The sequence below is a fragment of the Canis aureus genome, chromosome 8 (assembly GCF_053574225.1).
Source record: "Canis aureus isolate CA01 chromosome 8, VMU_Caureus_v.1.0, whole genome shotgun sequence".
NCBI lineage: Eukaryota > Metazoa > Chordata > Mammalia > Carnivora > Canidae > Canis > Canis aureus.
Window position 1 is genome coordinate 41369184 of NC_135618.1, and position 13897 is coordinate 41383080.

Consider the following 13897-nt stretch of genomic DNA (forward strand, 5'->3'; position numbering starts at 1 on the left):
CCCGATCCCCCTTGATCCTGCCGGCCCAACAAGACGGGAAGTCATGCAGACTCCACATGGAGTCTGGGAAACTGGCCTGAGCTATTTCATTTCTCTGAATCAAATTCTTCCTGAGGTGAAACCAGACCAGCAGTACAGTCCATGGACTACAGGATGGGCTCAATTAGGCTCTTGGACTCATGTCTCTTTGAAGCTCCCCTTGCTAAGAGGTGAGTGGGGGCTGACTCTGGGGGTCTTGGGGACCAGCTAACAGAACATGGTGGAAAGGAGGTATGCCAGTTCTGAGCCAAAGCTTCAAAAGGCCCTTCCAGGATCCCCATCCACATCTGGATCCTGAGCCTGAGCCAGCCTCCCGGAGGAGGAGGCACCAGGTGAAGCCGTCATCAGCTGTGGCCATCCCAGACCAGACCCCAGTGGGCCCATTAGCTGTTCCAGATTTACCAATAGGCCCAGCTGAGATCACTGACCTCAGCCGACATCAACAATATCACCTAGTTTGACCCTAGAATCGTGAAAGATTATTATTTTTTTCAGAAGGAGTAACTGGTGGTTGTTTTAAGCTGCCCAAGTTTTGGACTGGTTATGCAGTACCAGGTAAGTACTAGTTATTCCGTGTCTTAGCCTGCTCAAGTTGCTATGACAAATACCATACACTGGGCGGCTTATAAACATCTCTTTCGGGGCAGCCCTGGTGGCTCCGCGGTTTAGGGCCGCCTTCAGCCCAGGGAGTGATCCTGGAGCCCCGGGATTGAGTCCCGCATTGGGCTCCCTGCATGGAGCCTGCTTCTCCCTCTGCCTGTGTCTCTGCCTCCCTCTGTGTGTCTCTCATGAATGGATAAATAAAAAAAAATTTTTTTTTTTAAATCTCACAGTTCGGGAGGCTCGAAGTCCAAAATCAAGGTGCCAGCAAATTTAATTTTTGGTGAGGGCCCACTTCTTGGCTTGTAGACAGCTACCAGCTTGCTGTGCGTTCACATGACCTCTTTTGTGCGTGCGGAGAGGGTGGTCCCGTCTCTTCCTCTTGTGAAAGCACTAATCCTATCACGAGGGGACCACCCTCACAACCTCAGGGAAAACTAATTAAACCAAAGGCCTCACCTCCACACACTAGCACATGATGGGGGAAGGCAGAAAGCGGAGCGTTAGGGCTTCCACATAGGAATCTTGTGGGGACACATTCAGTTCATAATGTGCATCTCTTTGAGGACCTGCCGAGAGCTTACAGTACCCCCCTCATCACTCATCCCAAAAGACACTCATCCCAAAAGATCTGCTGAGCAGTGTAATATGCAGTCATGGGGCGGGGGGGGGGGGGGGGGGGGAGAAGGGGCTGCCAGACATTTCCTGAAGACCCTTCCTGGCCACAGGTTGAAAACTCAGATACTCACAGGGTGGCAGGCCACACACAGATCGCTGGGGCTAAGATGACCTGGAGAAGGCAGGCCCAGGTGGGGACCAGGGGTTCTCATCTCTAGCATCTCGTTGCCCTAGAAGGGCATTGGCAAGGGCTGCTGGCTCACCCTCTTAAATCAGAAATCTGAAGTTGTTTATATCCTGACTTTTAAAATGCTGGTAACTAACTTAAACTCTATTAAGTAATGGTGCAGACTAAACCACTTCCGGGGCAGCCCTGGTGGCGCAGCGGTTTGGTGCTGCCTGCAGCCTGGGGTGTGATCCTGGAGACCCACGATCAAGTCCCACATTGGGCTCCCTGCATGGAGCCTGCGTCTCCCTCTCCCTCTGCCTGTGTCTCTGCCTCTCTCTCTATGAATAAATAAAATCTTTAAAAAAATAAAAAAATAAACCACTTCCGTTCAAAACATGGTCCAGACACGCAGTCTTGGCTTCACCTGGGAGCTTATTAGAAAGTCAGGGTCCCGTACCCGACCCCGGGGCCAGAATCTTCATTTTAACAGGATCTCCAAGTGACTCGTGTGCACCATAAAGTGAGAAGTCCTGGATTAAAAAATAGATCAGGGAGCTGGAAGTGCTTTGGGCTGCTTGTTTATGACCCCAGATCCAGGTGAAGTAACCCCACCTGTTAAGACCTAGGCACATCCCGGGATGCCTGGGTGGCACAGTGATTGAGTGTCTGCCTTTGGCTCAGGGTGTGATCCCCAGATCCCAGGACTGAGTCCCACATCGGGCTTCCTGCATGGAGCCTGCTTCTCCCTCTGCCTGTGTTGTGTCTCAGCCTCTCTCTGTGCCTATCATGAATAAATAAAATAAAATCTAAAAAAAAAAAAAAAGGCCTAGGCACATCCAGAAATCCACAATCCACAATTCAGGCTTTAGGTGCCCCCCGGGGGGCTCCTTTTATTACATTGATTTATTCAAGTGATAGAAAAAAACTCTCTCTGCAGCAGGATGCCAAAATAGAAAGCTTGTAAACATGATTTCATCCTCCATCTCTTCCAAGGAGCATTCCATGATAGGAAATAAAATTCTAATTGGCAAATTCTGTGATGAAGTCTGTAGAAAAGGGTCCGGTGACGTGGCCATCGTCTCTTTAGTTCATCCCTGTCCAGTGGGGCTGGCCGTACCTTGTCCCGGTCATGGCACGGTCATGGTGAGTTCCATCGCTAGCAGCCCCAGCCTCAGGAGGCTGGAGTCTCTTTGGCAGCGGAGCAGGCCCTTGGAGGACAGGCCTCACAGGCAGCAGACACAGGCAGGCAGGGAAGGAGGCAGTCTCTCTCTGGGGAGCACTGCATTGCTGGGGTTGCATGTGTCATGGCAGGCAACCAGGTGAGGGCCCCGGGCCACGTGAGGGGTAGAGGCACAGGTGCTATCAGAAGCTTGGCTTGGTACCAGGGCTGAGATCACCCAGATAGATGGTCAGCGGCCTTGAAATTCCCCTTGCAGAAATCAGGACCGTGTCGAAATGAGCCTTCAGAGCAGGCCATGATGGGCAGCTGGCAGCTTCAGTCCTTAAAGGGGTTGTGGGCATCAGCCGGCTGTTCCTTCTCCGCAGCCAGGAGCTCCCCATTCATTTCCTGCAGTGGGTGGTAAACATAGGCTCCATCCAGGTGCCGGCTTCGCTCTGCTCTTGAGCCAAGGAGCAAGGACACGTTTGCCACCGTGCTGATCAGCAGAAGGAAAACCAGGCCCAGGGTGAGGGCCAGCCAGCTGGACCTGTGTGCAGAAGAGAAAGCCTAAACTGGGGGTTTTGGGGAAGTGCTGGAAGGATTTCCCTTTCTTCCCTCCGCCAGAACAGAGGCAGAGTCAGGGGCCTCCAGGGAAAACACAAAGACTGTCCAGGAGCAAAGTGGACCTGGCAGGGCCATGTTTGGGGAGCAGGAGTGATGGTCACCACGTGGGATGGCAGACTAGCCCTGCCACATCTCTTGACATTTCAAGAGAAACCATGAAAAAAAATTTTCACATGAATGTTACCGATTTTCAGATGTTGCTACATCTATCTTAAATTTTTTAAATTACGCAGGCCAAATAAAATACAGTTGGGGATCTTATGATGACGCCACAAAAGGTGTGAGTTTGCATCCTGTGCTCCAGGACATGTTGATCACAATTGTGGGTCTCTGTTCCAGAAACCTCAAGGCAGAAATAGCAGAGAGAACTGCACCCCCTCCTCCCTCCTGTGGAGCTGGCGGGGTCCTTCAATAATCCTGTTTTCCTTCTCCATGGGACTCTCTCTGGCTGAAGGCCTCAACGCAAAAGCAGACACAAGCACATTGTTGGGAGGCATGCTCGTCAGCCTCTCTGGGTTCCACTTCCCTTGCCAGCAGCTGTCAATGGGTTCCAGGTCTGCCCTGGGGAGGAGGGGCTCACAGTCTCACACCCAAGGAGACTGAACTTAAGACTGGGAGCAGGGTAAATAAAAAAAAAAAAAAAAAAAAAAAAGGGGGATCCCTGGGTGGCGCAGCGGTTTGGCGCCTGCCTTTGGCCCGGGGCGCGATCCTGGAGACCCGGGATCGAATCCCACATCGGGCTCCCGGTGCATGGAGCCTGTTTCTCCCTCTGCCTGTGTCTCTGCCTCTCTCTCTCTCTGTGACTATCATAAATAAAAAAAATTAAAAAAAAAAAAAAAAAAAGACTGGGAGCAGGGTGCTCCTGGGAGCCACTGTCACTGCTCTGGGTGCTTTCTCAAAGTACGTTTCCAGGGGTTTTCTTCACATGTGGTGCTGGGCCTTTGGAGCCTCACCCCAGGGTCACAAGTCAAGACCTCCAGGAGGGACCTGGGATCTGCGTTAGTAATGAGACTGTCCCCTAGGATGCCAGGAGCTTTTCATTCATACCCACATCTGATTCCCACCTCCAACGAGGGTGGGGCTGGGCTGGTACCCAGGGTTGGGCCATGACGTGAGAACCACAAGAAAAGAAGTTCTCAAAGCGAGGTCCCCATACGGGCAGCATCAGCACCACCTGGGGTAGCACTGGCAATGCAGATTCTCAGGCTCCAGCCCAGCCCTACTGAAGCAGAAACTCTAGAGCTGGAACCCGGCAGTCTCTTTTCAGTACACCCTCCCAGAGGTCAAGTTGGAGACCAACTCACCAGAAAACAGAGCTAAAGAGCACAAGGAGCACACAGAAGTGCTTGAGAAATGACGTGAGCTCCTTGGGACACTTCTGTGCCAGCTACTGAGAAAATAAGTCCTGAGTCTTATGTCCAGGGAAAGGAACCCGATGCCCTGCCCTCTGGACTCCCACTGGGGTGGAGACCAGGGTCCTTCTCACCATCTCCCAGGATGACTTTGGTGACTGTGAGCATCAGCTGTCACTCTTTATGCTCTTACATTGGAAGAAATGTCACCTGGGTGCCCCTCTGCCACCCCCTGGCCTTGCCTAGTCCCTGAGCAGAGGCCATACCTCACAGGGGGAGGGAGGGGGGATTGCTCCCATCCCCGCCCCAAGTCCCACCGAATCTCCTACCCGGTGAGAAGGGAGAGTTCTCCTGGTCTCAGGGTGGTCTGGGATGGCCGGAGACATTGCTTCACTGTAAGACACCACAGAGAAAAAAAAAAATTAAAAAAAAAAAAAAAAAAAAGACACCACAGAGAGGCTGACGTGCAGGGAAGAGAAGAGTGTGCCCCCCTCCTGCCCCCGGGGGTCCAGGAGGAGCCATACCTTGGGAGAGGATGCTGTTAAGGGCTGGTGCCTGGGCCAGGCTGCAGTTACCAGTCTGGGGGTCACAGGGACACTGGTGCTCACACTCGCAAGGCCTCTGACAGCCTGGCCCGTGCCAGCCAAGGGGACACTCTGGAGGGGAGGCAGATGTGGAGGTCTCAGTGGCAGGGCCTCACTCTGCACTGACAGGATGCGCCCCAGGTGTGTGCAGAGCTGGGCTGAAGCACAAGTGCCCCCGGGGACCTCTCAGGCTAGACCCCAGAGGTGCCCCTGGGTGGTGCTTCCTCCTGGCAGACATGGGGCCCACCTAGCGTACCCTGCTCACAGGTGTCTCCAGTGAAGCCGGAAGTACAAGTGCAAGTCCCCCAGACTGGGTCACAGGCAGCTCCATTCTGACACCGGCATTTCATGGCGCAGTCCTCCCCGAAGGAGCTATTGCTGCAAGCTGGCAGGGAAAAGAGGTTTCTTCTCAACATGCAGCTTGGCCCCTCCTAGGCTAGGGCCAACAGGACTGCAAACACATTAGTCACCCCAAGTGGCCCTGCAGGTTCACACATTCTTCCAACAGAAGGTTATGGCAGGCCCTGAGGCTCTGCCCTCCTGCAGCTTCCTGTCCAGATGGGCAGGTGGCTGGTGAGCCACAGAGCAGACGTGGATGTACAAGTGCAGGAGGGATGTGAGCAAGTGGGCAGCAGCAGCAGACCCCTGGACGGGGTGGGGCAGGCAGGGCCCTGAGGACAGGGCCTTTACGATGCAGTGTGGAGGAGCAGAGTTGTCAGTGAGTCCAGGAGCGGCGGGAGCACCTGGGCAGGTCAGGCTGAGGGGCTCATTTCTCTCACTTACTAAAGAAAAAAAAAATCCTGAAGGATTTGAAACTCTGGATGGTTGCAGTGGGTTGAAATGTGTCTCTTCAAAAAGTTATGTCCTAATTCTTGGAATCTGAACATGACTATGTTTGGACACAGAGTCTTTGCAAATACAATTAACTTAAGATCTTAAGAGATAAAAACGTCCTGGGTTTAGAGTGGGCCCTAAATCCAACGACCTGGGCAACGTGTAAGGGAACGGAGAGACACGGGGGAAGGCCGTGTGAGGACGGAGACCGGAATGACGTAGCTACAAGGCCAGGGAGCCTGGAGCCACCGGGAGTTGGAAGGGGCAGGAAGGAGCCTCCCCTAGACCTTTCAGAGGGAGTGTGGGCCCTCTCAAGTGCAGACACCTTGATTTTGCAGTTTGGTCCTCCTGAACTGTGAAAGAATAAATTTCTGTTGTTTTAAGCCATGCAGTCTGTGGAATTTGTTGTGGCTGCTGCAGAACACTGATGCAGTGATTCACAGTCAGGCGAGAGCAAGAAACAGGAGATAAAGGGAGGGAGATAAAGGCGGCTGCCCCGCTCCCCCTCTCCCCATGCGGCCTGGGGTGGGGAGGCAGCTGGCCTGGTGGCTTTTACCTTCGCTGCAGTTGGACCCCGTCCATCCAGCTTCACAGCGGCAGCCAGCTGCCAAGACAAGACCGAGACGGCCAGGTGAGGGCCCAGGCGGGGCCAGGGCCGTGAGAGCTGGGAGCCCCAGTTACAGCTGCCTCCCCAGAGACCCCACTCACTCTCTGTGCAAAGCCCATGCTGGCTGCAGTTGGAGGGGCCGCAGTCCAGCTTGTTGCAGGCAGCGCCCTGCCAGAAGTGCCCCGTGCACTGGCAGCGCCCCTCCACACAGGTCCCATGGCCGCTGCAGTCAGGCGGCTGGCAGCGGGGCTCGTGCACACACACCACAGTTGACACGCGGCGTGGACAGCGCCACATGTTGTCCTGGCTGCAGGGGGACATGGTGTGTGAAGAGAGGCCAAGGCTCTGGCCATCCCCAGCTAACGCCCCCTACCCCTGTCCTATAGCCCCGGGGGACTGCCGCTCTCCACTGCCCCTTCTCCAGCCTTTTACAGGTTCTTCTCATCCTGACAATCTCTTCTAACCACAGGGCCTTTAAACATGCTGTTCTCACAGCCCAGAAGGTTCTCCTGGCCCAGCCTTGCCACCTCTTCCACCTTCAGGTCTCAGGTTCCATTATGCTCTGACCTATCAACCCCCTTTCATTGGTGTGGGTGGTACTGCTACACTACATAGAACTCAACACTCCTCCTTTAATTAGTGAGAGGCAGAGATCTTGGCTCTTCTTGCTCACTGCTGAATCCTCAGGGCCTGGCACACAGTAGGTGCTCAACATTTGAACGAGACAGCTGAGGACTGGCTGGGATTTCGACCTCAAGGATGGGGCTCTGGCATGCTTACCAGTGATCTGATGGGTAACTGGCCAAGGTCCCGTTGAGCACGAAGGTGGCAGAGCCCCCCCCATCCAGATTGATGGCGTTGACCACGTCCTGTTTCAGCAAGAACTCAGCCATCTCCCACAGGTTAATGCTGTAGCACAAGAGCATTAATGCTGACTATATCCAACCCCCATTTCCACTTTAACTGGTCTTACTTTCCGTGGTGGACAGTATCACGCCATCCACCCTGGCAGACAAATTTCTAAATGAGCTTCCCCCCAAAATGTTCCGTCCTCAACCTCGGAAGCTGTGAATATAATGAAAGATCACTCCCCTGACTGTGTTTATATGGCTCAGCTGTTTGCAAGTGGGGGGACACTGTCCTGGGTTATTGGGGTGGGCCCAATGGAGTCACAAGAGCTCTTACAAAAAAACAAAAACAAAAACAAAAAAAACAAGAGCTCTTACAAGCAGACCTTTCCCTGGCTGCTGGCAGAATGTGAAGTGAGAGACTGGAAATGCAAAGGGAATGAAGGGACTGGACACGTTTGCTGGCTTGGCGATGGGGGCAGGTAACACGCATGGGAAGGAACGTGGGCAGCCTGAAGGAGCTGAGGATCTCCCAGCCAACGACCAGCAAGGAAACACAGACTTTAGTCCTAACAACCACAAAGAAGCGCCTTCTGCCAACAACCCGAAATTGCTGAGAAGAGGATTCTTTCTACGAAGCTCCAGAGTAGAGCCCTGCCTGGTAAATGGCTTGATTTCGTGCACAGGATACCTGGAACACGGAGGGCCCAGGAGAGCCCCCCAGATTTCCAACCTACAGAACTGTGATTAATGAATGGGTGCTGTTCGTGCTTGTCTGCAATAGCAAACTAACACACTCTTCACAGAGAAAAATCTGTGGCTCAAGGAAGTTAAGTGACTTATCTGTGGCCACAGAGCTAGCAAATGGCAGAGCTGTGACCGGAACAGAGCTCTTCTCCTGCTAACTTTGTAATTACTTCCTATCTGGGGCTCAGGAGAGCAGAGGCCAAAAGTTGGAGAGAATGAGAGGAAGCTTGTAGAGGACAAGGAGTTCTCAGAAGTGAGAGAGACCTAGGGACCCTTTTGGGTGGGAAGGCAGAGGACAGATAGACAATGAACATCCCCAGGGAACAGGTGGGAGTCCAAAGGGCTCTTAGGTAGGACCGGGACTTAGACCTGGCAAAGGGGTCTTCTTTGTCTCCTCTTACGTATTCAGCTGTCCGTGGGCTGAAGTTCTTCAAAGCAGGACTCAGCCCAGGCCTGGCATTCCCAGTTCCTGGCACTCACCCCCGCTGCTCCGTCTGCCCGTCCGCGTGGAAGAGCACCAGCTGCCCTTTCCGGTCATGTCCCACAGCTGTCCTGGCTGACATCACATTCACAAATTTGCTAAAGGAACCTAAAAGAGAAGAAGCCTGGCTGATCACCTGGCTCTGTGGGAAGCTTCCTGGGCTCTGCTATTTTTGGCCAGTCCAATGCCACTCGGGTCCATGCCATCCAGCGTCTTGCTTAGACATGTCGTCCTGCCTCCTCTCTGCCCCGTCCCACTCAGCCTCCCCACAGTAGCCAGATGGCCCCCCTTAGGTGTAAATTAAGTGACATCAGCCTCCTGAGGAAAACTCTCTAATGGTTTCCACTGTTCTCAGCACAAAATCCAAGGCCCACCATGGCCACCCTCATCGGCTTCTCCTACCTCATCTCCAGGGGCTCCTCTCTCACTACCCTGTAGCAACTTTCTGCTTTAGGGCTTCTACACCTTCTGTTCCCTCGGGTTGGGACTGTGCTTCTCCTCAGCTCCTCCTGTGGTTTGCTCTTTCCAATCTAGGGTACCTCCTCAGTGAGACCTCTCTGACTGCCCAGTCTAAAGCAGCCATTTCCACATCAAGGCCATAGTATCCCTTCCCATCCCAGTATTCCACATCCCAGTGGTTCTCAAACTGAATTACCCAAAAGATTTGTTAAAACATACAGGTTTGGGGAAAAAAAAAAAAAAAAAAAAAAACCATACAGGTTTGGGCCTTACCCTCAGGGATTCGGGATTCTATTCACAGTTCCTTTCCTCTACCTATTCCCTCTCCCCCAACTTTTTCTTTCTTAGCACTTACCACTTCCAGCAAATTACATACCCGTTCTCTCTTATGTATTCCCTGAGAGCAAGGACCTTATTTGCTATAATTCCCATGGGTCTCCTGTACCTAAAATAGTACTTGCTCAAAGACTTAAGAACAGCTTTCCCCACCAGCCCATCGATCTTGGTTCTCATCGAGACTATGCCACACCCTGCCCCCAGACCTGTCTCCTGTGTCTCATCGCACTCAGCCGCCTGGCTGTCGTTGATGTACACACTTCCATTGCGGATCAACCACACGACCCCACTCAGCAGCTGCACAAATGGATTCTCAGTGTCCAGCACCTCTTCTTCAGACAAGTACCTGGACAAAGAAAAGTCATGACATTCACTTAGCAGCAGGGACATTTGCAGGTAGTAGGGCTCCCTCCTACCTCCCCCTCCTCAGGTTGGCTGCTTGATTCCTCCTGGTGTCTCAGGAACCATCCTGATCCTGAGTGTAGCCTTTGTAAACAGTCTATGCATCCCAGTTAATACCTTATCTTATTACTTTTTTTAAGATTTTATTTATTCACGACAGACACACAGAGAGAGGCAGAGACATAGGCAGAAGGAGAAGCAGGCTCCATCGGGGGAGCCCAATGTGGGACTCCATCCCAGGGATCATGCTCTGAGCCAAAGGCAGATGCTCAACTGCTGAGCCACCTAGGTACTTTTACCTCATCTAATTTAAACCACGAAGGACACCTGGGTGGCTCAGTGGTTTAGTGCCTGCCTTAGGCCCGGGGCATGATCCTGGGGTCCCAGGATGGAGTTCCGCATCGGGCTCCCTGCATGGGACCTGCTTCTCCCTCAGCCTGTGTCTCTGTGTCTCTCTCTGTGTCTCTCATGAATAAATAAATAAAATCTTTTTAAAAAGTAATTTAAACCACGATTCTCAACAGATTTCAAGTTCATCACTGGCCCTCAACCTCCTAGGCCATCATTCTAGCCAAACTACCACCTGAGGCCTGCAGACAACTTTTTTTTTTTTTAACATTTTATTTATTTACTTATGAGAGAGAGAGACAGAGACACAGGCAGAGGGAGAAGCAGGCTCCCTGCAAGGAGCCCAACACGGGACTTGATCTGGATCCTGGGTCTCCAGGATCACACCCTGGGGCGAAAGCCAGTGCTAAACCGCTGAGCCACCCAGGCTGCCCTTGCTGACAAGTCTTAATTGGTCTCCTTGCTTCTACTTTGGTCCCTCCAACCTAGTTTCCAGCCAGGAATAGAGCATGCTGTTTTTTTTGTTTGTTTTTTAAAGATTTTACCCATGTATTTCAGAAAGAGAGCACAAGTGGGAGAAGGGGCAGAGGGAGAGGGACCAGCAGACTCCCCATTGAGCAAGGAGACAGACATGTGGCTTGATCCCCGGACTCTGAGATCATGACCTGAGCCTGAAGGAAGGTAGTCACTTAACCCACCGAACCACCCAGGTGCCCTTAGGGCATGTTTTTAAATAACCAGTCAGTCCTGTCATCCTCGGATACTCTGCTCCTTCCACCCCTCACACACACACACACACACACACACACACACACACAACCCCTATGCACCTCTGAGCCTTAACATTTGCTGTTCCTTCTGACCGTAGTGCTCCTTGTCCAGTTCTGACCTTGGCTAAACTTGCGACTAATGTTCAGTCTCATCCCAGAGTTCACCTTCTCAGGCCTTTCCTGTTGATCCTCCCTAAAACCCACACTGCACTTACATTGGTTCACTCTGTTCCTTGCTTCTTTACTTGTATTCAATCTAGATTTATCATTATTTTCCCTGCCTTTTATTTACTCGTCCAAGTAACGAGAGAGAGAGAGAGAGCTCCGTGAAGACAAGGGCTGTCTGCGTGTTCACCGCGCTGCATGTTCACACACTGCGAGCGCTCAGCGACACCGGGAGCTGACCGAGCGCTGGAAAAGTATTACTCCCCTCAGTCTGCAGAATGGAAACGGAGGCCCAGCTTCGTTAGGCGCCTTGAGCCCAGCACCACGGCTACAACCCCAATCTCAGGTCCTCCGCCCTCGACAGTCACGAGGCTCCCGGCCTCCTCACCCGGTGACCAGGGTCCCGTCGCGGCGAATCCCGAACTGCGCGTTCTGCAGCCCCCCGGAGCTGCTCACCCGGCGCCCGTCGCTCACCACGTTCCCCAGGCACTCGCCCGTCTCCATGCGGAAGAAGCCGCCGTTCTGGGCGACTCTGCAGCCGGCGGCCCGCGCCGTCTCCTCCACGGTGGCGCGGCGCCTGGAAGCGCAGCCCCCGGACCCACCGGGCTCCAGCACCGAGAAGGTGCGCAGGGGCTCTGCCGCCCGCGTCAGGTGGCCGGGTACCGCGCGGCTCCCGAAGTGCGAAACGAAGGTGCGCACCGCCGGACCTTGAGCGCGAGCGCCGGGGGCCGCCGGGGCGGGGGGCCAGCTCTCGTGCTCGCGGCTGCCCGCGCGCACCCTTGAGCAGTCCCGGGCGGGGCGCGCGCGCGCCCGGGAGTAGGGCAGCAGCAGGTCGTCGTCGCGGGAGGCCCTGCGGGGATAGGGCGGGCGTGAGCTCGGAGGACTGTGTCCCCCTCCCCCGAAGCCAGGCTCACCCCTGGAGACCTTTACTCACCCCGAGCCGAGGCTGCTGGCCGCCTCCTGGAGGAAGCCGAGCAGCGCAAGGAGGAAGAGCCAGCGACCCATGGAGGCCGCCATGTTGGAACCGGGCCTCGGATCACGTGGCACCGCCCCGCGTGACTCAAGCTCTTAGTAGCACTCCGGCCGAATAGCTCGGGCTCCTTTGGATATCGCGAGATCTTGTCCTATAATTTACTATGGGCTTTTTCTTTTCCTTTTCTTTTCTTTTCTTTTCTTTTCTTTTCTTTTCTTTTCTTTTCTTTTCTTTTCTTTTCTTTTCTTTTCTTTTCTTTTCTTTTCTTTTCTTTCTTTTCTTTTTTCTTTTCTCTTCTTTCTTTTTTTTCTGAAAGTTCATGGAGCTGGGGTGGTGCTGAGAGCTTTCCTGCGTATGTAATTTCAAACCTATCGCACGTTCCGAGAATAATGGCAAAGGACTCTCAAATACCTTCTACCTGCCCTTACTAGTTGTTAATTTTTGTCCTATTTAGTTGATCATTGCAACTTCATTGGCATGGTCTCCACCCCCCCCACCCCCCCCAATTGCAACCGAGATGCAGGCATCCGGATCCTTCCCCATAATACTGGGTGTCTCTTTTAGGAACAAGGACACCTTCCTGCATAACCACAGGCTAAGTAAAAGCAGGACGTTTTATGTTGATGGAGTTTATTAATTGATCCACAGCTCGCACTCAAATTTGCGAATTTTTTTTCTCTTTAAAGATTTTATTTATTTATTCATGAGAGACACAGGCAGAGGGAGAAGCAGGCTCCCTGCAGGGAGCCCCATGTAGGACTTGATCCTGTGACCCGGGGTCACGACCTGGGCCCAAGGGAGGCGCTCAACCACTAGGCCACCTGGGTGCCCCAAATTTGTCAGTTTTCTGTATAATGTCCTTTAGAGCTATTTTCCCCACATCCAGGGTCTAATCCAGGAGTTGCATTTTTTTTTTTTTTTTTTGTCCTGTCTTTTTGGTCTTGCTGATTCTGGAACAGTTTCTCAGCCTTGGTCTCTCTCTCTCTCTTTTTTTTTTTTTTTAAGATTTTATTTATTTATTCATGAGACACAGAGAGAGAGAGAGAGAGAGAGAGGCAAAGGGACAAACAGGCTCCATGCAGGGAGCCAGACATGGGACTGGATCCCAGGTCTCCAGGATCAGGCCCGGGGCCCAAGGTGTGCTAAACCACTGAGCCACCGGGGCTGCCCTCAGCCTTGGTCTCTTAGGACCTTTGATGTAGTTTTGAACATAGGTGAGGTTTGGAGCCGATGGCCAAGAAAAGAGTCTTGAGATGTCTTTGGTGCAAAACGGTGGCTTTATTAAAGCATAAGGACAGGACCCCTGGGCAGAAAGAGGTGCTGCACTGGGGTTGTGAGGAATGACTGATTACATACTTAGGAGCTGGGGAGGTAAGGACAAAGGGAGGTGTCTAAAAGGACTTTCAGGGGCACCTGGGTGGCTCTGTGGTTGAGTGTCTGCCTTTGGCTCAGGTCGTGATCCTGGGATCAGGTCCCACATCGGGCTCCCTGCAGGGAGGCTGCTTCTCCCTCTGCCTGTGTCTCTGCCTCTCTCTGTGTGTCTCTCATGAATAAGTAAATAAAATCCTTAAATTAATTAATTTTTTTTTTAATTTTTTTTTTTTATTTATTTATGATAGTCACAGAGAGACAGAGAGAGAGAGGCAGAGACATAGGCAGAGGGAGAAGCAGGCTCCATGCACCGGGAGCCTGATGTGGGATTCGATCCCGGGTCTCCAGGATCGCGCCCTGGGCCAAAGGCAGGCGCCAAACCGCTGCGCCACCCAGGGATCCCCAATTAAT

The 13897-nt window shown here is 52.9% G+C and overlaps 1 protein-coding gene across 2 annotated transcripts; it reads right to left on the reverse strand.

Moving 5' to 3' along the window:
• Positions 1-2283: 2283 nt before the first annotated feature.
• On the reverse strand, positions 2284-12192 carry NAGPA (N-acetylglucosamine-1-phosphodiester alpha-N-acetylglucosaminidase). Of its 2 annotated transcripts, XM_077906514.1 has the most exons (11): positions 12077-12192; positions 11531-11992; positions 9664-9803; positions 8662-8770; positions 7367-7495; positions 6688-6893; positions 6536-6583; positions 5402-5530; positions 5086-5217; positions 4891-4954; positions 2284-3132 (listed from the first exon to the last, which is right to left on the reverse strand). In XM_077906514.1, the coding sequence occupies exons 1-11, from the start codon at positions 12157-12159 to the stop codon at positions 2922-2924; spliced, it is 1713 nt and encodes a 570-aa protein (XP_077762640.1). In that variant the 5' UTR covers positions 12160-12192; the 3' UTR covers positions 2284-2921. The 2 variants fall into 2 exon arrangements, with proteins under 2 accessions (XP_077762640.1, XP_077762641.1); XM_077906515.1 differs by lacking the exon at positions 5086-5217.
• Between the last annotated feature and the right edge of the window lie 1705 nt (positions 12193-13897).

Bases quoted from the DNA above. Each gene is read 5' to 3' on its own strand.
- NAGPA (XM_077906514.1), bottom strand. From the start codon at position 12,159: ATGGCGGCCTCCATGGGTCGCTGGCTCTTCCTCCTTGCGCTGCTCGGC. The intron at 6,584-6,687 runs GTGAGTGGGGTC...TTGTCTTGGCAG, and splicing joins GCATGGGCTTTGCACAGAGA to CTGGCTGCCGCTGTGAAGCT. The intron at 5,531-6,535 runs GTAAAAGCCACC...TTTCCCTGCCAG, and splicing joins GGGGTCCAACTGCAGCGAAG to CTTGCAGCAATAGCTCCTTC.